This window comes from Poromitra crassiceps (assembly GCF_964638095.1).
Source record: "Poromitra crassiceps genome assembly, chromosome: 4".
NCBI classification, from domain to species: Eukaryota; Metazoa; Chordata; class Actinopteri; order Beryciformes; family Melamphaidae; genus Poromitra; species Poromitra crassiceps.
The window spans coordinates 17,746,078-17,769,879 of record NC_139626.1 but is presented as its reverse complement, the minus strand read 5'-3'; the positions used below and the strand labels follow the sequence as shown (position 1 = coordinate 17,769,879).

General features: G+C 44.6%; 1 protein-coding gene and 1 pseudogene across 3 annotated transcripts in view; both read right to left on the bottom strand.

The window, feature by feature from the left end:
- slc39a11 (solute carrier family 39, member 11) overlaps positions 1 to 23,406 on the bottom strand; it is a 54,641-nt gene extending 31,235 nt beyond the window's left edge. For both annotated transcript variants that reach the window (XM_083636145.1, XM_083636146.1), the window contains exons 1-4: positions 23,379 to 23,406; positions 21,291 to 21,408; positions 20,455 to 20,493; positions 19,003 to 19,161 (exon numbers count right to left, since the gene is read on the bottom strand). In XM_083636145.1, coding sequence (XP_083492271.1) covers positions 19,003 to 19,161; positions 20,455 to 20,493; positions 21,291 to 21,398 — 306 coding nt within the window. In that variant the 5' untranslated portion in view covers positions 21,399 to 21,408; positions 23,379 to 23,406. The remainder of the gene's footprint in view (positions 1 to 19,002; positions 19,162 to 20,454; positions 20,494 to 21,290; positions 21,409 to 23,378) is intronic.
- Positions 3,422 to 4,249, bottom strand: LOC310776007 (translocon-associated protein subunit alpha pseudogene; annotated as a pseudogene). The gene has a single exon. The product of its transcript is annotated as a translocon-associated protein subunit alpha pseudogene (transcript).
- Positions 23,407 to 23,802: the final 396 nt, after the last annotated feature.

Genomic DNA, 23,802 nt, shown 5'->3' with positions numbered 1-23,802 from the left:
CCTATGATGAGATTTGGTCTCTCGGATGCAAATCTTATTTTATTTATTTTATTTTTTATAGCCTAGATATGATGACCAGATGACAGATATGACCACTGGTGGTCTTCTGTGCCCCTTTTCGCTGGGGACACGGAGCTGCTGCACTGACGCTCTGCCCGCCTGTCTGTGACCAGCGGCTTGCCCAGTCGTATGCAGCGGTTCACGCAAACAGATGCGGGATTCCCACAATAGTTACTCCCCTACTCCCCCTGTACCCTTTCCCGGCTCCTCACAACTCCAAGCCTATTGGAGGGAGGGAGGGGTTATTGTGTGTTTGCAGCAACATCATCAGCTCCGACCCCCCGCACCAAAGTGAGCCTCCCTCAGTGACTTTCATCCCCGCCGTCATTTCCGCAAACAAATCTCATCGCAGTTTAGCGCACATGTAAAATATAACGCTATACTACGACGTGACAACGTGACAAAGCTGCTCTAAACACATCGGCTAGTATAATATCGTCACTGTGCAATGAAAGCCACTTACCGGTATCTCCAAAACGCCAACTTTTCAGGAAATGAAAAAAAGCCTGTGCTCTTAAAATACTGAACACCACGTTGTCATATTTGACACGTCTTCATTGTAGACAGTTTATCGCTGAATGTGTCATTACATTATTAATATCTTACCTGAATAAGCTCAAATGCTGTTACAGGATTATCACACCGAGTCTGGAGCACTTTCTGCCGGCCAGGCAGCAGCTCGTAGGCACCTGCCTTTTAGAGCGCAAGCACGAGCTGCTGTGCTCCAGGCAGCGGGGACGCGCGGGCGGAGCTCTTCACATGGAGGTCTGACTGTCACATACACTGCCCTGCGCTGCAGTAACTTTTAACAAGAATCACGAAAAGCCCCCAAACGAAAATTAAAAACGGATTTCATGGCGCGGTATATCGCAAGTTGGACGAGGGAATGACGTGGAGAAATCTCACATTGTGATTACATGAGCGTGAGAGTGGGGCGTTTGTCCTCACTGTGCTGTGCTCTCACGTCACTAGTCTCTTTTAACACGTAAGTTACAGACGCCACATACACATACATGCAGAAAAATAATTAAATTTCTAGTTCGCCACTGAATTACCAAATTGATATAACTTTCAACGATTTTGAGCAATGCTGTTTCCATACAGGCCACCAGCGTTGGCTAGTTGTTGATATTTATAAAGATATTGCAGCTCTCATATAAATTATTTTCGAGGCGGTGGGCAAACTGTAATGGCGTCGATTTCCGAAAAAAAATCCTGAGCTGAGCACAGCCAAAGAGTATAGTATAGACTTTATTTATTTATTTATTTGTCTATTTTGTCTATTCATGCAATTTCACCATCATGGATAATCGTCATGGGCGTCCAGTAGCCGTGTCCAATCACTAAAAGGCACTTAACTTCCAAACGGATTCATGTAAAACCATGAAACTTTGTAGAAAGTTTGGTCATGGGCCAATAATGAACTGATTAACTTTCCACGCCCACTGGCCAAAAGGGGGCGTGTCCAATCAGTAAAAGGCAACTAACTTCCACACCGATTCACAAAACACCATGAATCATTGTATAGGTACTGGAGGTCATGGGCCAACTTAAACCTGATTAACTTTCCACACTTCCAAACAGATGCAACACCACAACACTTGTAGAAAGGCTCACAGGGGAGACAGTGTGGGTGGGGGGGAAATCAAGTCTTAGATGCATCGGGATGCAGACGTTGGCGATTATGAATCGATTCACAAATGTCACAAATCTATTATCTAACGTTAGTTAAAAATGTGATGTTGACGGAACGAAAAGGCGGAACTCAACTGCGATAGATCACATTTCCTGTCAAGCCGGTTCGTCGGCTAGCAGCTAGTTAGCACTTTAGCTTATCAAGTTGAACTTAGCTCTGCTGGAATCAATGGTACCAGGCTTCTGATTGACCAGTTATTTTGTGTCTTGTCGCATGATCAAGGTTCCGCTTCTGGCACCATGTTTATATGATGGATGTCCAGTCATCTGATATGTTTAGACTCGTTCTTTATTGCAAGTTACAATAAGGTTTGTGCGCTTTTACGGTAGCTCTGCTTCATGCTTGGAACCCTGAGTAACAGAGGGCAGCATTTGTATTAAAAGATAATGTAAGTAAATCCATCTGTTTATTTTAATTGTGGATCATAATACAATGCAATTCCAAATGCACTTTATTTTAAAAATAGCCACACAGTGAGAAACAATAAAGTAAGAAAAAAGAAATGCATTGGAAAGAAAAAGTGATGCGTCGATTCAAGATGCATCGAGATGCATCGATAATCGTTTTATCATGGCATCGTAGCCCTCTGAATCGGAATAGAATGGAATGGTCTATAGAGATTCCCACCCCTAGGACACAGGCTGCCCGGTAAATTGCTGTTCCTGGTTTGATTGCCACCTCTTAATGAATGAGCTCACATCACATTGAGAGGGCTGTCAACACCCACACAAGCATACACACTGCGTGTGCAATAGGGTGTGGATCCTGTTCACACCTGAGTGGCGGTGATGCTGATGATGATGATGACATCAAATTGGCAGACTCCAACAGAGTTTACTGAGCCTGTAAACAGACTAGACTCATCTGCATACAGCATGAAAAACATATCAATTTTATACATGAAACAATTTTCCGTTATCCGGTAATTGCCTGACTTTACCGCTAAAATTAATCAAAGTCCGACAAATCAAATTCTCCCCGGACAGTCCGGTGCTCTCCCTCTAAACACAATTTGAATAATCGGATCAAATTAAATTTCCACACATCATCCAGAGCAACCGAGACCTCTCTCCACCACAGTAACAGCACAGAGACAGCTAAGCTAACTTAGATAGCAACACAGCCTATGGCTAGACATTATCTGGAGTTCCATAACAGCAATCCGTCTACATTACGGCATTGACAGTCACATCCCATCTTCCATCCGAAAAGGTGACAGACAAAGGTCACTGAACCAAAGGGACAGGCTACTAAACATGCAGGCCCTAATAAGAGTACCGCAGGGATGGCGTATCTTTATAGGCTTTATCCAGAAATAACCATTTGGTTCTTCAGTGGAAAAGTCTCTATGGGGTTTTAGAATGGGGGTTTCACTTAAATACATAAAATAAGGTCTGTGGTTAACAAAAGTTTATGGGAATGCGAATTTGGGTTCAGCATGATACTTGATAGCAAGTCATAAAAGTTATTTATGACTGATGTAGAAAGTTTCTCTGTAGATAGGGGGCAGGGTGCATTCGTTTGGTCGCTCCCGGCCCTCTTCGTACACAGACGGGTGGGGAAAGTTTGGCGCGGTCAGCCGGTGCCAGGCGCAGGGCAGCGTACGCGTCAGGCCCATCAGTCGTGGGAGCCAGCAGAGCGTTTATGGTTCCTCTTGCAGGGAGGTTATCTGGGAGAGGCTTTATTGATCTGGTTGAGTGTCTCCTGGGGGATCCAGCTCATGTCAACGTTGTGCCTGGAAGTTCCCATCTCCACCCGAGGGGCTGGAGGCCCCCTCTTTCTGGACTCCAGCAGCTGGTGAAGACCGATGACAACCAGCAGCCCCAGACCTGACAGAAACACATACATGAAGATGGTGTCTCCGTCCAAGCCGTCTTCCCTCACAGTGACGGTGACTGTCTGATTGAACACGGCATCCTGGAAAACATTTCCATTGCTGTCCTTGTAGTTGAGGTTGATGACCAGTCCAAAGAGCCGTCCTCCCATGGCCTCTATGGGGATGAAAGAGTACTCAAAGGTGGCCTCTCTGCTGGGGGGAACCGTAACGCCAAGCTGGAGAGCCGTGAAGTTCTGGATGTAGAACTGGAAATCCTGTGGGTAGCGGAAAGATGCGTCGAGAGTCTCCACCACAAAGGTCTCTGAGCCCTTGTTGGTGAAGCCCAGCAGGAACTTGATAATGTGGTTGGCAGGAAAGTCTTCTCCTTCGAGGAACAGGATAGTGGTGTGGGCACTGGGGGAAGCTGTCACCTTTCTGGGAAGCAGCGTTCTTCTTCCTCTCCTTTGTCCTTTGTCTTCTGTCAGTTCTGCGTCGTCCTCGTCTTCCACCTCCAGCTCCTCATCTTCATCCTCAGCAGTGACGTCATCCACAGCCTCCGCCTGCTCATCCTCAGCAGTGATGTCATCCACAGCCGCCATTACCGGCCCTTTCGGGAGGAGAGTTATAGGGAAAGCTAGAAGCACTAGCAGCAGCAGTTTGGGGAGAAAGCTCATCATTTTGAGGCTGAAGCTACCGAAACTGCGATAGTGATGTCATATACGATCGATGATCTCATAATGATGTCATAATATGGGGAGCGTATATTCTACGTTCACACTCGAGCAATTGTGATGTCACCAGTGATGTCACTGGAGTGATTTGCAACAGAGACTGATGATGGCATATACATTGTGACATCATCAGTGATGTCATAAATCAGTGATGATGTCAAATAACTGATGATGTCACTTACATTGGCAGACATCAGTGATGATGTCACAATGTCTATGACATCATCAGTGTCTGTCAAAATGGGCTTGTGGGGGTGGGGGGGCAAATTTCACAATGGAGTGGATGACATTACGATGGATTGGATGATGTCACACTGCATTTTGGAAATTTGCATATCCTCGCAGCCAGGGCCCGAAATTAACTTTTTGACCCACCGGCCAGTGGCGGGTAGATGGAAAAAATCTACCCGCCAAGCATATTTCTTACCGGCCAAAAAAAAAAACGCATTTTTGTGTCACATATATCCATATATATAAAAAAAATTCAGTACATTTCAAGTAGATAAGGTATTACGTTGAAGAATACACACTTAAATAAGAGGGCAGAGTCAAATTTGAAGCAAATTATTTTAATATATTGATTGATGATTGATTAATCAATAGCCTACATGTCAAGTCAATCTTATCAATACATGTCAAGTCAATCTTGAGCTTAAATTGTCGCAAAAAAAACAACGCAACTAAAAGTAATAACTGCGACAGTCTCAGTGCAGACAGCACACAACTTGGGCTACACACCTTTCTCTCCCACTCCACACCTGGCACCTGCGTTAGCTCTCCTGCACTCGTTCTTGGCTCCGCTTCGGCTTTATTGGTGGTAAGCATTTTGATTCATCTCCTCATCATACTCGCTCAATGAATCAATCGCTCGGCAACAAGCGCGAGCGATTGATTCATTGATTAATTCGCCCGATGTAGGCTGTCAATTTAGCAGAGGTTAAAAGAGCTTCTTACCTCCGCTAAATTGACGACTGCATTCCATTCCACTCCAGTCATGTTTGGTAGCCTATACGGACGGCAGAGCCAGAATGAAACAGTCTCACAAAGCACTCGTGCCAGCTGTGCAGCAAAACACACATAACTATTATCTCCTCATATATACTGTATCATACGAGTGTCGGCAACAAGTGCGAGCGATTGATTCATTCATTTATTGATTCGCCCGACGTTAGGCTGTCACGCAATTGACACTACGGGAGAGAATGAAACAGCCTCAGGAAGCACTCGTGTTATACTACTGCGCTGAACGCACTAACGTTAAACTAACCTTACGTTTCAGACTGCTCCCTTGTATATTGTGGCTGGGATCAGCGCTCCGCAGCACACTCCCAGGCCAGCGTTTAACAGTGGGAAAAATACGCTAGGTGGACACAGGCCGGCTACACACAGTTTTAATATTACATGACGACTATTTTGCGACCCGCCACGTGGCGGACAGATGCCAAATCTAACACGCCAAAGCAAAAATATGCCCGCCATTGGCGGGTGGCGGGCTCTAATTTCGGGCCCTGCTCGCAGCTATTGCGAATTCGTGCTTGTTTATAACAATAGCAATAATGCTAGAGAGAGGTAGAGAGGGAGGGGGAGATAAGAGAGAGACGAAGACAACAGAAAGTGCTGAAACAATTGAATTGTTGTCTTCGTCTCTTATCTCCCCCTCCCTCTCTACCTCTCTCTCTCTCACACACACACACACACACTCTCTCCACACATTCACACCTCACACAGAGTGGGGCCACTGAGTTTGGAAGGTGACATTTCAAAAGGAAATTATTATTCATAGGTGGGACAGCAGCCAGTGCTGTAGGAAAAACACACACACACACACACACGGACGCACCCACGCACGCACAGACGCACCCACGCACGCACAGACACAGACACACACACACACAGACACACACACACACAGACACAGTGTGATATTCAGTGTGGAGCATGGGCTGTGTGTCCATGTGCTGAATAAAGGAGGCAGAGACGTGCTGCTGGCTGCTCCGTTGGACCCTCGCTAAGCACAAAGCATGCCAGGACCTAACTACTGGGAAACACTAGTCCAGGACCTAACTACTGGGAAACACTCTAGTCCAGGACCTAACTACTGGGAAACACTAGTCCAGGACCTAACTACTGGGAAACACTCTAGTCCAGGACCTAACTACTGGGAAACACTAGTCCAGGACCTAACTACTGGGAAACACTCTAGTCCAGGACCTAACTACTGGGAAACACTAGTCCAGGACCTAACTACTGGGAAACACTCTAGTCCAGGACCTAACTACTGGGAAACACTAGTCCAGGACCTAACTACTGGGAAACACTCTAGTCCAGGACCTAACTACTGGGAAACACTAGTCCAGGACCTAACTACTGGGAAACACTCTAGTCCAGGACCTAACTACTGGGAAACAGTAGTTTCCCAGTACTGCACCCTCCCACCTCTCCTTCTCTGTTCTCTCCTCCTCCCTGTCCTCTCCCCTCTCTCACATTCCCCCTGCACTCCTTCCCCTGCACACCCCCACCTCTCCTTCTCTGCTCTCTCCTCCCCTCTGTCCTCTCGGGGGGGGGGGGAGGAGGGGGCGGAGAGGTCTGTTCCCTCCCCCGCCTCCTCCTCCCGCGTTCCCCCTGCACCCTCCCACCTCTCCTTCTCTGTTCTCTCCTCCTCTCCCCCTGCACTCCTTCCCCTGCACCCTCCCACCTCTCCTTCTCTGTTCTCTCCTCCTCTCTGTCCTCTCTGGGGGGGGGGGGGGGATGTGGGACGCTCCCCCTGCTTCTCTACCCTGGCTCTCCCTCCCCTGCACCCCCATCTCTCCTTCTCTCCTCCTCCTCCTCCTATCTTCTCCCCACCTCCCCCCTCTCCTCCGTCTATATTGCTCATTCTCTCCCCACCTCCTCCCTCCCCCTGCTCTCTTCTCCCCCACACCTCCCCTCCCTTCCCCTCTCCTGCTCTCTCCTCTTGCTCCTCCCCACCTCCTATACCCTCCCCACCCCATCACTCTCTCACATTCCCCCTGCTATTCTCCCTTCTCCTGCGCTCTCCTCTGCTCTCCCCTCATTCCTATATTTTCTATATTATCAATTGTTCAAATGTTATCTTTATTCTGTATATTCTTGTTACTGTGTGTTAGGTAGAATTAGCTAGACATACTTTCTGTGAAGCCCTCTGAGACATGCTTGTGAATTAGGGCTATATAAATAAACTTGACTTGACTTGACTTGACTTGAAACACTAGTCCAGGACCTAACTACTGGGAAACACTCTAGTCCAGGACGTAACTACTGGGAAACGCTCTAGTCCAGGACGTAACTACTGGGAAACTCTAGTCCAGGACCTAACTACTGGGAAACTCTAGTCCAGGACCTAACTACTGGGAAACTCTAGTCCAGGACCTAACTATTGGGAAACACTCTAGTCCAGTTTCATAAACTTCATGTTTCATAAACTTCTGTTAACCACAAACCTTATTTCATGCATTTAACCAAAATCCCCATACAAAAATCCCATTCACTTTTTTATGCACGAGCCAGAAGTGCCAGCGTCCATGTTTTTCACTGTTTTAACTCATTCCTGCGGTATTCTATGCAGTGGTTCTCAAATGTTTTCACATGAGGGAGTCCTAAACTGACAAAGATTAGACCACACCCCCATTTGATAGGATTTTGGCGCCAGGCCAGGCGCTGCAGATAAGGACAGCCTCACTTATTCAGAGGCCACATGAATCTCCACAGCACCATGCAGATAAGACATGACGGGGACATGAGCCCAGGGCCCGGCCCACGAGCCCAGGGCCCGGCCCACGTCTGCCCGTGTTCCACTCTGCACATCAGTGGAGCCGCGGTGCCTGATGATGTGTTGTTCAGAGGCAGCAGGGGACTCATACAGTATAATGACAGTTCAGAGAGAGACACTCTATTCGGAGAGGCAATTTTGAGAAAGAGACCCACTTCACCAGCATCTTTCCCCTGGTGGTGAATGGTGCAACTACACCTCCCTTGGTTAAAAGGATGCCTCGCATCATTTACCACTGTGCAGTATTTCGCCGGCTCACTTCAAACAGGTCAGTCACAGAGCCGGACTGGAGCACCACAGAAGAAAAGATGAAAGCCTTCGTGGGCCAATCAGGCATAAAGAAACAGCTTACAAAAGAACCCAGCACAAACAGGAAGCTTCAGGAGTACGGATGGGTATCGTTTCATATTTTTCCGATACCGGTGCTAAAACGATACTTTTAAAACGGTACCGTTGCCTAAATGGTGCCTGAACCGACAGATTTAAAGTGTGTTTTTTTAAGAGGATTTCAAGCGGCATGCTCCAAATAATAATGTTAGTGAAGGTGCGTGTGGCGCCGCTATCAGCACCGTAGTACTGGTTGTAAAGGTACCAGTACCATAGTGGTACCAGATTTCGGTACCCAACCCTTTCGGTATCGGCCTGTATTTTGTCCGATATAGCAGATTTTTTTTTATTTTTTTTAAGTTAGATAGGCAGCATTTTGCATATTTGATCCTTTACCTTAATTCAAGTTATTATGTTTTATGTTTTTATTTATTTATAGTTATTTACAATTATGAAACTCCCAACGAAGTTTACCGTTTCAGTGCTCCCGTGGGATTGGGAGTAATCTCACTATTGATCACAGGATTGGGATGAGACCGGGGGAAAAGTCAATGGGAGCGGGCGGGAGCGGGAATCATGACAACAATATATCAGGTTTTATATATAAATAAGGCCAAATGGTGTGAAGTGAAACTGCAGAACACAAAGTAATGTAAAAAGGATGGGGAGAACATCAAGTCAAAATCATTGCGTTGCCGAAAGACTAAAGAAATATAATGAATGAAAATAAAAATGGGAGCGGGATGGGAGTCATTCTAGCAGGATTGGGACGGGACGGGATTATTTTTGTAGGAGTGGGACAGAAGTGACAAACCACTCCCGTGTCACCCTCAAGTTTATTGTTACAGTTAACTGTAAAATATCCTACCTCCATTACACATCTTTGTCACAAGTGTTTGATATTTGAGGGGTCATTGCAAAAATGTATGTTGAATGAATGTGCATGTAAACGCTATTTTGATTTTTCGATTTTGTTTTACTCCCCAATATCGGTCTCGACCCCAAAAACTCCAGTATCCGTCTTAATGGTCTGCATTTATATAGCGCTTTTATCCAAAGTGCTTTACAATGAGTAGATAGTCTACATTCACCCATTCATACACCAATGGCGGCAGGCTGCCGCGCAGGGTGCCTACACACCATCGGGAGCAAGGAGGGTTAAGTGTCTTGCCCAAGGACACAACGACGGCAGCTGGGAGGGAGCGGGGATCGAGCCGCCAACCCTTGCGTCATTGGCCGACCCGCTCTACCTCCTGAGCTAAAGCGCCGTCTTGCCCTACCGGAGAGTGATTAATTGGATGATTAGTGTAAACAGGATTGGTTTACATTTCATGCCTTTCTTAAGATACAGTAATGTCCACTTGAATACTGTTGAATCATGGAATAAGACAAGTAAATAAGTGAGAAGGAGTGACAGATACAATCTATCCATCTACGGTACTAACAACTCTTCAAGAGTGAAACAAAGCAAGAAAAAAACAGGCCATCTTGTCCAAAGGCTTTGATCCTGCAGCTGCATCCACTTCATCTGAGGATGAAAAGATAGCAGCCGAACGTGGATTCACAGTGCCAAGCTATTAGCATCTGCAAAGTACAGGACAACACAGTGCCAAGCTATTACCATCTGCAAAGTACAGGACAATCCAGCCCATATCAAATTCTTTATTTCATGGGTTTATATAAAATATTTCATATTACTTGCCCTGCTGTAGCCTTGGTTGTGTGAATCCCAGTTCACACACACACACACACACACACACACACACGGGGTGACCCCAAATAGTCGACGATTCATTCAAAGGAGGCTGATTGGCCGTGACGGCCGATCTCACATTGGAATAGAATTGTGGCAAAATGTGGTTATGTTTATGAAACAAGGATGGTTCCATTCCGGCTACAGAGCTCAACAGTGAGCGTCCCATCAGAGAATCCCTGGAACCAAATCATCCAACCAGTAATAATATATATTAATATATTATTAATAATAATAAAGTAATAATATATATATAATCAGCCAAGCAGCCACCTACTGAATCCTGAGTGACCATCAAACATCTCACTTGGAGCAAAAACAAACAAGTAAACAAGGGCAAATTCGGCTCAGGACCACGTGCGGCCTGTAGCCACTGCGGGGGCAGGTGTACCTGTGACTTGGGCACATTATCAAGGTAAAGCTGCGGACTTATACTTTTAAAACAACTGACTACAGTAAAAAAATAATAAAGAGGGTTTCACTCAGCTTACACTTGACACTAACCTCGCGTCACCTCCAGGCTCTCTCTCAGAGGAGAATAGAATACCGCAGGGATGATGTATTTTTGTAGGCTTAACCAGAAATCACTGCCATTTTGGTTCTTCAGTGGAAAAGTCTATGGGGTTTCAGAATGGGGATTTAATTTAAATGCATCAAATAAGGTCTGTGGTTAACACAAGTTTATGGGATTATCGTATACCTCGGATAGGAAGCCCGCAGTGATGTGATGTGACACGGTCTGCTGAAAGGGCTAACAAGTAGGCAACTGTGAAATCACACACATCAAGATAAATGGTAAAATCACACATAAAGAAAAAAGGTTAAATCACACAAATCAAGATAAACGGTTAAATCACACAAATCAAGATAAAAGGTTCAACCACACAAATCAAGATAAAAGGTTAAACCACACAAATCAAGATAAAAGGTATTTTTTGGACGATGTTTTTCTAGCTGCAGCCAGCATTGCCAGCAGCTCAGTCGGTTCACAAAAAGTTCACCGTGCTTTAGCAGCACAGTTTTTGCCCTAGGAGGCTGAAATTTGGCATGGAGGTCAAGTGTGTGTGTGGGGGGGGGGGGGGGGGGGGGGGTGGATTTCACAAGTGGATGACATCACAATGGAGTGGATGACGTCACACTGACTGACATCGCATATCTGATCGCAGCTATTGTAAATGTATGGTAGTTGTTTTTTTACTTTTTATTTTAACACATTCACTGCCAGCCGTTTTTTCAATACTTAACTGTAGGTAGGTTCTGCCAAGTTTTTTTTTTTAGGATTCTGGCTCATCTTTCAAGAGCCGAGGATTCTTTTCTGCTAAGATTTTGTGAACACAAATTATCTCAAAAGAACTAATAGAATGTGTGCTTTCTCTGTCTAAAAGAGTTAGTTTGTAGAGTTAGTAGTTATGTAGGCATTAGCAGTAGAATACAGCATGGTTTCAGCGTCTGAAAATTTATTCTGAGATAAATGGCTTTTTGTGAAATTCGATAGAACAGTCACTTTAACCATTTATTTTTGGCGTAAGACGTCAGACATCTAAACAATAGTTTTGAACAGTAATTTCCTCCATAGCAGCAGGAAACCCCCCTCTCCTTCAAACTCCTCCCTCCGTGGGTGTGTCTCTGGTGGCTTTGCAGCGTTTGTCACAAGCGAGGCTCTGCCTGTCTGTGCTGCCTGGCTGCTGGCGGCTGCTCTTTGGGCAAGTCTGCATGAGTCGTTTCGGTTGTGAGCTCAGCTGCAATGAAGCTGCGTGCGATTGTGGGCTTTCTGCGGGTGTTTCAAAGTGTGTTGCACGCATAATCTATTATGCAAATTTTGCGCGAAAGCGAAAGCGTTTTCGCCAATCCATTTTACAGTATGAGAGAATGGTTTCCTCGCGCGTTCCCCTGCAGTTTTGGCTCGGCTTTTTCTAGTCTGGAGAGCACTGTCGCCACTTAGTGGGTCGGTGGAATGGGTTGTACACGTTCGGTGGCTCCAATATTTTTATAGGAGATGTGGGGGGCGTTGATCCACGTCCCACCGTCAAATTTTTTTTTTTTTTTTTTAAGACGAGATATCTCGTCAATGGCAGTGAACGTGTTAATAGCGCGCAAGTTGTTGAAGAATGCACTCAATATAACAAACGCTTTTAGGATCACTAAATACTTAGAATTTGTTAGCAAATAAACTTGTTGGAGTATGAACCTTCAAATAAGGATATCTTCAACTATTTTCAGATTACATAATTTGAAAGTTTACTGTACAATCTACACTTTCATAATCTGTATAAAAGAAAAGAAAAAAGACCTTGGCCTAATTGTCCTAATTGGCCCAACATATCTCAGTGTTCTTCATGTCACTCGTCACAAGCCGCATGCGGCTCACCAAGCTTTAATTGGCGATTCACATCGCAGCTACGGTAATAATGATAAAAATCAGGGTTTTTACTCAGTTTCCAACTCCGTTTAGCTTCGCCGAATATCACAAAAGGCAACAAATCTGTCAGCATCATTTTCTGATTGTACAGCTGCATCAACACTAAGTAACTATGTAGTGCATACTGTAGTGAACAAAAAATAACGCCCTTTTCTCTACTGTATTCAAGACTTTTGAAGGTCCTGTGGACAGCAGAAAGAGGGAGAGTGAGAGAAAGAGAAAGGACTCAGAGTGATAAAATGTGTTGCATAGTCTCTTAGTTACCTCTCCCTTTCTCTCTCTCTCTTTCATATCTCAGTCTCTCGCCCCCAACCTCCCCTGCGTCCGTTACCTTATCGCCCCATCCCTCTCTCCCTGTCAACCCCAGCTCTCCCTCTCTGTCCATCTCGCCCTCCTCCATCGTTCTTCTCATTCAGCCCCAGTGTTTGTTGAGGAGCCAGTAAAAGTGGCACCAGCAGCTGTCCAAACAGCACTGACCCCCCCAGTGTGTGTGTGTGTGTGTGTGTGTGTGTGTGTGGAGGACCCCCTATGTTCCCTGTTGATTACACGCTAGCCATCATCACAGCCCCACACTGCCATCACTAGGGAAACCAGGAGAGGAGGAAGAAGGGAATAAGGGAAAAGCTGTGGGGAGCTGAGGAGCAGCCAGAAGATCAGGTGATGGAGGGGGGATGCGGAGATGGAGGTAGGTTGATGGAGAAAAACCATAGACTGTATAACAATATGGACGTAACCATGACACACATACCCAGGTCTCAGTTCTTTAAGTACCTTCAAATTCGTAGTTGTGCTAAAAAAGTGCTATCCTCATTTCCACACATGCCCCTCAGGAGTCAGTTAGACTGCATTCTGGAGCTAGACCCTTATAAGAATCAGTTAAGACTGCATTCTGGAGCTAGACCCTTATAAGAATCAGTTAGACTGCATTCTGGAGCTAGACCTTATAAGAATCAGTTAGACTGCATTTTGGAGCTAGACCCTTATAAGAATCAGTTAGACTGCATTCTGGAGCTAGACCTTATAAGAATCAGTTAGACTGCATTCTGGAACTAGACCCTTATAAGAATCAGTTAGACTGCATTCTGGAGATAGACCCTTATAAAATCAGTTAGACTGCATTCTGGACCTAGACCTTATAAGAATCAGTTAGACTGTATTCTGGAGGTAGACCCTTATAAGAATCAGTTAGATTGCATTCTGGAACTAGACCCTTATAAGAATCAGTTAGACTGGATTCTGGAGCTAGACTCTTATACGAATCAGTTAGACTGCATTCTGGAGCTAGACCCTTATAAGAATCAGTTAGACTGCATTCTGGAGCTAGACCCTTATAAGAATCAGTTACCGTACTTTCCGTACTATAAGGCGCACCTGAATATAAGCGGCAGCAACTAAATTGAATGATTGTTACATATATAAGCCGCACTGGACTATAAGCCACAGGTGTTTTAATGTTTAATTACCAACCAGGAGGAGGCGTAGCGCCTGCCTGTAACAGAGATCTCCGTGTCTTATCAGCGGAGACCGTTTTGAGTCCTTACCCTCATCGTCGTAACACAGCCAGTTCGCCATCTTTTGAAGCATGATGTTAGATTACAACGAGCTAGTTGTGTGGCTTAGCCTTCCAAAATGTTGCCGTTAATTTTTTAGAATGTAATACATAGAATTGGGAACGTTACATTAAATTTCATTCAGACTGTCTTTCTGGCTCAATCGCTGCCATTTTTCCCCCGGAGCGAGGGAGGGTGAGAGGAGGGAGGGTGTTTTACAGTAGTGGCTGAGAGAGCGTAGTGGCTCAGTGCTCCAAGCAGGTCGCGAGGCACATTTTTTGCAACATCATCCAATCAGGGTCTGTCTGTCTTGCTCTCGTTCTGTCTCTCGTACCAAAATCCATAGATTTAGGAGGTCCCCTAGTGGCCGTTAGCTGTAAAAATCCATAGATTAGCCGCACCGTTAAATAAGCCGCAGGGCCGAAAAATGGGGAAAAAGCCACGGCTTATAGTCCGAAAAGTACGGTAGACTGCATTCTGGAGCTAGACCCTTATAAGAATCAGTTAGACTGTATTCTGGAGCTAGACCCTTATAAGAATCAGTTAGACTGCATTCTGGAGCTAGACCCTTATAAGAATCAGTTAGACTGGATTCTGGAGCTAGACCCTTATAAGAATCAGTTAGACTGGATTCTGGAGCTAGACCCTTATAAGAATCAGTTAGACTGGATTCTGGAGCTAGACCCTTATAAGAATCAGTTAGACTGCATTCTGGAGCTAGACCCTTATAATAATCAGTTGGACTGCATTCTGGAGCTAGACCCTTATAAGAATCAGTTGGACTGCATTCTGGAGCTAGACCCTTATAAGAATCAGTTAGACTGCATTCTGGAGCTAGACCCTTATAAGAATCAGTTAGACTGGATTCTGGAGCTAGACCCTTATAAGAATCAGTTGGACTGCATTCTGGAGCTAGACCCTTATAAGAATCAGTTAGACTGCATTCTGGAGCTATAGTCCAGTAAAAATGCCACTTGACCTCACACTAATTGCAACAAAACCAAACTCAACTGATTTTGTATCCTCAATATGTCCTCAATGAAGGAAAAAAAGTGTTAAGGAAATGTATGAAGGGAAATTTTTGAAAATGACCTATATGATGCTACCAAAAACGTTTTTTTTTTTTTTTTTTAACATTTATTTTTACTTATTTTTTAATTTTTTTTATTTTCTCCTTGAAGCAAAAAACACATACAGGATATAAGTGATGAGATTTATGGCACATTAAAAAAAAAAAAAAAAAAAAGGGCTTCCATAGGCTTCCATAGGCTACCATCATATTTAGGTCATTTTCAAAACTTTCCCTTCATACATTTCCTTAACACCTTAAGTGCCATAGCCGAAATAATTCGTCTTACATAATCCAGCGCTTGAGTGCCAGAGCCGAAATAACTCGTCTTACATGTTTTTTTGACGGTGGGACATCAATCAACCCCTTTTACATCTTCGAGATAACTATTTGGAGCAAGAGCATGTGTGTAATCTATTTTACCGACCACTAAGTGGCGACAGAGACCGAGAGAAGTCACAGCCACGGGACCCAAAAGCCACAAAAGCAGCCGCCTCCCGCGGAAATGGCTTGGCGATTTTACAGTCAGAAGCCCGGACACACACACACAGAACGGACAGAGATCCCTTCCCCCCAGAGCCGCGCAGCAACGCGCGAACACACACACACACACACACACACACACACACACACACACACACACACACACACACACACACACACACACACACACACACACCGCGGGAGAAAGCCATTCAAGGAAATGGCGACGCGATTTTACAGTAATCCATTTCAGACTCGTCTTGCCCGACAGGCAGACAGGCAGGCAGGCAGCAGCAACGCGCTTCTGACACGCCCGCTGTTAGAGCCAGGAGGAAGGAGGAGAAGACACACGGAGGGAGGAGTTTGAATGAGAGGGGTGTTTCCTGTTGTTATGGAGGAAATTACTGTTCAAAACTATTGTTTAGAATGTCTGACGGTCTTACTGATGCCAAAAATGAATGGTTAAAGTGACTGTTTCACAAAAAGCCATTTATCTCTGAATAAATTTCCAGACGCTGAAACCATGCTGTACTCAACGGCTAATATCTACATAACTACTAACTCTGCAAACTAACTCTTTTAGACAGAGAAAGCACACATTCTATTAGTTATTTTTAGATGATTGGTGTTCATGAATTCTTAACAGAAAAGAATCCTCGGCTCTTCTAAAATGAGCCAGAATCGTCAAAAACACCCCTGGCACAACTTACCTACAGGAATGAAAACATGGCTGGCATTCAATGTGTTAACACTTTTTTTCCTTCATTGAGGACATATTGAGGATACAAAATCAGTTGAGTTTGGTTTTGTTGCAATTAGTGTGAGGTTGACCCACATATTTGCGTAAAATGCCTGGACTACTAGACCCTTATAAGAATCAGTTGGACTGCATTCTGGAGCTAGACCTTATAATCAATCAAACTTTATTGCAGACTCCACCGTCCAAATAGACATACAGTCACATATAGTAAATAGACATAAAACACTCACAGCAACAACAACAAAAAAAACATTATAAGAGGTGATATATCACATATTAAAAAAAGTGCTTATGCAAATTCAATAAAAGGCATCTAGAAATAAGAACAGTAAATGCCATTAACACATTGACTGCCAGCCCTTTTTTCAATGCTGTAGGTAGGTTCTGCCAGTTTTTTTTTTTGAGGATTCTGGCTCATTTTACAAGAGCCGAGGATTCTTTTCTGCTAAGATTTTGTGAACACACAATATCTCAAAACAACTAATAGAATGTGTGCTTTCTCTGTCTAAAAGAGTTAGTTTGTAGAGTTAGTAGTTATGTAAGCATTAGCAGTTGAATACAGCATGGTTTCAGCGTCAGAAAAATTATTTAGAGATAAACGGCTTTTTGTGAAATTCGATAGAACAGTCACTTTAACCATTCATTTTTGGCATCAGTAAGACCTAAACAATAGTTTTGAACAGTAATTTCCTCCATAACAGCAAAAAACTCCCCTCTGCTTCCAACTCCTCCCTCCGTGGGCGTTCCTCTTGGCTGCAGCCAGCGGCCGTGTCACAAGCTTGTCACCAGTCTCACTGCTTTGCAGCTGCTGTGCGGCTGTGCCTGTCTGAGCGGCCGCTCTTTGAGGAAGTCTGGTTGGACTTGCTCGCTTCTTGGAGTTTTGGTTGAGAGCTTTGATCAAGCTTTTGCGATTCTGGTCATATTTATGCTGCGTGTTTCAAAGTGTGTTCCATCCGTGATCTATTATGCAAATTTGCAATCCCGCACTGCCAGCAATCAGCGCGAAAACGAAAGCGTTTTCGCCAATCCATTTTCATGAGAATGGCTTCGTCACACTGCTTTTTGCTTGCCTTCCTCCTTCCTTGTCGCCACTTAGTGGGTCGGTGGAATGGGTTGTACACGTTGTACACGTCCAATACTTATATAAGAGATGTAAAAGGGTTAGATGCACATCCCACCGTCAAAAAAAAAAAAAACGATACGTCAGTGGCAGTGAACGTGTTAAAATGCCATTTAAAAGTGGTAAGAATCAGTTGGACTGCATTCTGGAGCTAGACCCTTATAAGAATCAGTTAGACTGTATTCTGGAGCTAGACTCTCTCTGCTACCTCTGTAGTGTCAGTCTGCCTCAGTCCCCTCTCTCTGCTCCCTCTGTAGTGTGAGTCTGCCTCAGTCCCCTCTCTCTGCTCCCTCTGTAGTGTGTGTCTGCCTCAGTCCCCTCTCTCTGCTCCCTCTGTAGTGTGTGTCTGCCTCAGTCCCCTCTCTCTGCTCCCTCTGTAGTGTGTGTCTGCCTCAGTCCCCTCTCTCTGCTCCCTCTGTAGTGTGTGTCTGCCTCAGTCCCCTCTCTCTGCTCCCTCTGTAGTGTGTGTCTGCCTCAGTCCCCTCTCTCTGCTCCCTCTGTAGTGTGTGTCTGCCTCAGTCCCCAGCTTTCGTTGAACCTGCGTCGCAGAACCAATCCAGAGTCTTTAGGGCGGTCAAACACTCACACACCGATGGCAGCAAGCTACCACGCAGGGTGCTGGAGCAGCAAGCTACCACGCAGGGTGCTGGAGCAGCCATCACCAGCAATTTGCAGACTGCAGGTGCCGGGGATTGAACCAGTAACCTCTTTTATCCAAAGCCATTACTGGACAACACTGTGGCCATATTCATCTGAGGGTGCTTTCTCACAGGCGCCCCGGTACCGTTCCCGAGCATATTGGTCCCCAAAATGACCCCAGTTTCGGAACATTTGACGAGTGTGAACGTTGCGTTCTATTCCGTTCTGCACCCGGGCGCGCAACAGGGAACCGTGACAGGATCCACTTGAAAAGGTGGTCTGGGGAGCACTTTGGCGTGCCCGGGCACGGAACACTTGCGAGTGTGAAAGCCAACTGTTCCGAACCTCATAGACAACACACGGGCGAGGATACACTGCAGGCATAGATGATGACGCAAGTGCACTCTGTTCCATTTCCGAGCGCGGAAGAAATGTTGTAATGTGAAAGCTGACCAGCGGAGGAGAGGGGAGGAGGGGCAATCGTTCCCGGGTGCAGAACGGAACGAGAGCAATCGTTCCCAGTGAGAAAGCAGCCTTAATCATCTCACTTTTTTTTTGTTTTTTACAATTTTTCATTCTGCATATTGTGACTGACAACTCTCTGCTGCCTCGTTTTCTCCAATGTTCATAATTACAGTGTGCAATATCGACAAGATATGTAAATGAATACACAGGAACGCCGGAACACAACTTGAACATATAGATCTGATTCAGTATCGGCATCATTGTGTCAACACTGTGTTTTTCTTTCCTCAGTAAACAATATCTGTATTGGAGTTTTCAGGTTCTTACCAGCAGGGGCATGGCGAGGTCAGCGAGGTAGACGAAGGCCGCCCCCAGAGTGAATCCCACGGCCACGGGCACAAAGGCAAAGGAGCCATACCTCCCCGAATCCTCCGCCATGTCGATGGCCGGCGCCAGCAGCGACCAATAGGAAGCAGCCAGCATCACCTGAGACAGAGGCGAGGAGAGGACGGAAGGAAAGAAGGAAGGACAGAAAGACAGACAGTTAAAGTGGTTTGTTGCTACAGTGTTACGGCTCTAGGAGGACGAGAAGTCAGCCAGTATGTGCGGGTGAACTTCTTGGGCTGTCATATCTTTCCAGAACACTAAGCAAGCTGTGGATTTAGAACTGTGTTCTGCCTTGATGTAGACGCACTGACATCCTCCATCAGCTGTGCTGCTTCCTATCTTAATGTTCTGCCTTGATGTAGACGCTCTGACATCCTCCATCAGCTGTGCTGCTTACTATCTTAATGTTCTGCCTTGATGTAGACGCACTGACATCCTCCATCAGCTGTGCTGCTTACTATCTTAATGTTCTGCCTTGATGTAGACGCTCTGACATCCTCCATCAGCTGTGCTGCTTACTATCTTAAAAATATATGTGAAGTGCGCCCATGACCACGTAGTGGCTAATCTGTACAGGGAAGGGGAAAAAATCACCAGATATCTTAGTTACAACAAGATTGGGCTAGCAAACAGGTTTTGTGTTGATATGTGTGATTGATTGATTGATTGATTGATTGATTGATTGATTTGATATGTGTTGTATTTACTCAGCTTTGGGGAAATCATTAGCATTAGCTCAAGTTGGCTGGCTCTGACTCAACACGGACTAGTTCTCATCTCTTGTTGCTACTGGAGGTCATTACTTTTCCAGTTATTACTAAAAAAAAACATGTATTTCCAGGGAAACAGAAACACTAGCATTTTTTTTTGCTAATTGCACCACATTTTGTTTACAGTATATCTTTTATTTTGTTGGTAACTGTTGTATAACCTCAATATTATGCTCAAGGGTGAACTTCCCTGTCATTATTGGCACGACAGTGATGCATCAGGACCAAGGTGCTTGGTTGAAGTTGTTGTGGGCCCAAACGTCTCGAGACGTTTTCAAGCAGGCAATTAGTGAAGTTGTGGCAATTAGTGCCGTCATTATTGGCACACGCTGTGCCAATAATGACATTAAAGCACACCCTCGAGTGCAGTACTGCTTAATCATCTATCAGTCAAGCGTGCTATTTGCAGAGAACAGCCTACATATATATATATATATATATATATATATATATATATATATATATATATATAGGCATACATATACACACACACACTTTGAGATATTTTAATAAAGAATGTTACACATATATATATAATATATATATATATTAGGGTCTATATATATATATAATATATATGTGTGTGTTCATGCATTATTAAAAGGTATCCTCTCTCACTCACCCCTGCAGCGAATCCCAAACTTCCATCTAAGATGCGCTTCTGAAAGGGGCAAAAGGAGAGAAGACAACAGAAAGTCAGTCAAATCTATAACATGAAACCCTGACAGGAGCCTATAACATCTATCCAACCTTCCTGTTATCCTACTCTGTACAGTAGGCTACCTGTCTGTGACAGAGGGTGCTGAGTCTGTACAGTAGGCTACCTGACTGTGACAGTGGGCGCTGAGTCTGTACAGAAGGCTACCTGACTGTAACAGTGGGTGCTGAGTCTAAACAGAAGGCTACCTGACTGTGACAGTGGGTGCTGAGTCTGTACAGTAGGCTACCTGACTGTAACAGTGGGCGCTGAGTCTGTACAGTAGGCTATCTGACTGTAACAGTGGGTGCTGAGTCTGTACAGTAGGCTACCTGACTGTAACAGTGGGCGCTGAGTCTGTACAGTAGGCTACCTGACTGTAACAGTGGGTGCTGAGTCTGTACAGTAGGCTACCTGACTGTAACAGTGGGTGCTGAGTCTGTACAGTAGGCTACCTGACTGTAACAGTGGGTGCTGAGTCTAAACAGAAGGCTACCTGACTGTAACAGTGGGTGCTGAGTCTGTACCTGTCTGTGACAGTGGGTGCTGAGTCTGTACAGTAGGCTACCTGACTGTAACAGTGGGTGCTGACTGAGTCTGTACCTGACTGTGACAGTGGGTGCTGAGTCTGTACAGTAGGCTACCTGACTGTAACAGTGGGTGCTGAGTCTGTACCCATCTGTGACAGTGGGTGCTGAGTACAGTAGGCTACCTGACTGTCTGTAACAGTGGGTGCTGAGTCTGTACAGTAGGCTGGCTACCTGTCGACTGGAGAAGATGAAGACCAGGGCGGCTCCAGCAGCGGTCAGGGCCCATGTGAACAGCGTCCCCAGTAGTGCCTGGGTCACTGGGCTGTAGCCTGCTAGCATGGTGCCTGACCTGGACAAACACACACATTTATCTTGGGCCATATGAAATCAGTTTATTATAAAAAAAAATTATGACTTGGCTCAGACAGCCTCTTCGACATGTTTCTCAAAGTTGTGGGGTGACATAAGGGTCCCACGCAAAACCGACCTCCCTCTCAAGACACCCCAATCAAAAACTTAATTATTTCTCTACAATAATTAGATCTACTTTTGATTTGGATAATTAGTCCTACTTTGATCAATTTCAAACAAATTATGGAAAATTCTGCAATATTCCGTTTTACAGTTGATTCCATTTTTATTAACAAATTCCTCTCCATGACTTTCAAACCTAAATTTAGATACTTTGCGATGTTCATTATTGTTCAAATTTGGCTGGTGGCTTATTAACATAGGTTCCTGTGGTGTGATGAACTCAAAATGCACATTTATTCTGGGTTTCCAGGGACTTTAAATCAAACAGAACACAGCAACGAAACCAAACGTCTTGAATCAACATGTGTGTCTTTAATCCCCCACAATGCTTTTTTAAATACGCCCAATGTGTTTTCAACACACAAACTTGCCGGGTGAGAAGTACCAAATCCTGTTTGCTCAAGACCTTCATATTCAGGATGTTGTATTTGCATTTGTGTTGCCCAACCTGTTAGCTTAATAAAATAAAATAAAATAAAATAAAACCCCCTGTTTAGCGGTTGTTAGCCCACCGCATCTTAGTTAGCAGACAATAAATAAATAAATAAATAAATAAATAAATAAATACATACATACATACATACATACATACATACATACATACATACATAAATAAATAAATAAAATGCATGGAATGTGAGTAGGGATTCATCACTCAAATGAGCTGTGACTTTACTTAATAAAAGGATGCACAAGGGTTAATGTCAATTTTATTGACGCCTGAAATGCCCAGCTCACAAACCATTATGCATGAAATGTCAATAGAGATTTAACACACACACACACACACACACACACACACACACACACACACACACACACACACACAGTAGAAACTGCTTTAATAACATAAACACATCTACAGTATGTGTTGTGAATAGTGGGATTAATTGGCAATAGAGGCTCTACCCTACTTTAATGGCACTCTAAAGATCGTCTGGTCTTAAAACAATATTAGGCTGTTATATTACTCCATTTAATCAAGTCTCTATCTGGTCTGGTAAATCTGTAAATTATTATTGTTATTTTGAAATCTTCAGAAGAGAGAGAAAAACAAAACAAAACAAAGAAGAATAAAATTTAATAGAATAAAATAAGATCAAAAAAAATATTAGTGTTGACCAAAAAACCTATTTGTAACAACACATTTAGACAGGCAAACCAATAAACTGGATGCTAGTGCAAATAATACAGTATGTGAAGTGTTCTGTGTTTCAGCCAGATGTGGATGGCTCTCCTGTCCACTGGCTGTCCCTCAGCTGATGGCAGCTCCACACATCATGTGCTGCTAAAATGGTGCATTCAGGTGTCCGTGATATTTTCAAATTCGTTGTACTTCTGGTTAATTTTGGGGGAGATTGAGGTTCTAATGTCTTTATATTTGTCACAGTGTAACAGGAAGTGCAGCTCTGTCTCCACCTCTCCTTGGTCTCTCTCTCTCTCTCTCTCTCTCTCTCTCTAGTTTAAAAGGCGATGCTGAGAGAGAGAGAGAGAGAGAGAGAGAGAGAGAGAGAGAGAGAGAGAGAGAGAGAGAGAGAGGGAGAGAGGGAGAGGGAGAGAGGGGGGGGAGTTCACTGACCCACTGTGAGCAAACCGGCAAATTGACATGGACAGAAGGTCCAGCTCGCTTTTTATTACAAAATAGCTTACTTCTATTTGGCTAAAACAGCGATTTGTAGCATCGTCATAACACGCACACACTGTGCAACTAACACGCACAAACTGGGAGCAAAAGTGTTTTTTCCTCTCTCTGTAAATTGAAGGGAAAGTTTCAGGTTGACTTACTGTTTCGCACTGCCACTTCCACGCTGTGTTTACTTCCTACTTCCCTGTACACGTATGTATGACAGCGGAAAGCCCCGCCCCATCTCGCAGCCTATTGGCCAATCACTCTTTCACAGCAGACGGCTGATCCTCGTATTGCCTGGCTGGCTGGCTGTGTGAGTCTACATAACATTAGCATGTGTTGCTACTACTTGCTAAATAATTTGATTATCTACTGTAAAATAATGTTACACAAACTTGACAACCCAATGGTTACTCTGGAGTTACTTCCGGTATTGTTGCTACGCAACGCGGGGATACGAGACTCGCTCTCATGGGTTACGCCCACTCACGCCAAACTCAATCCAAAAAGCTGTAGTAATAAGTTGCTGATGTAGGCAGGTGCCTGACCATGCAGGGCTCTATGTGAAAACAAGAACTTTAA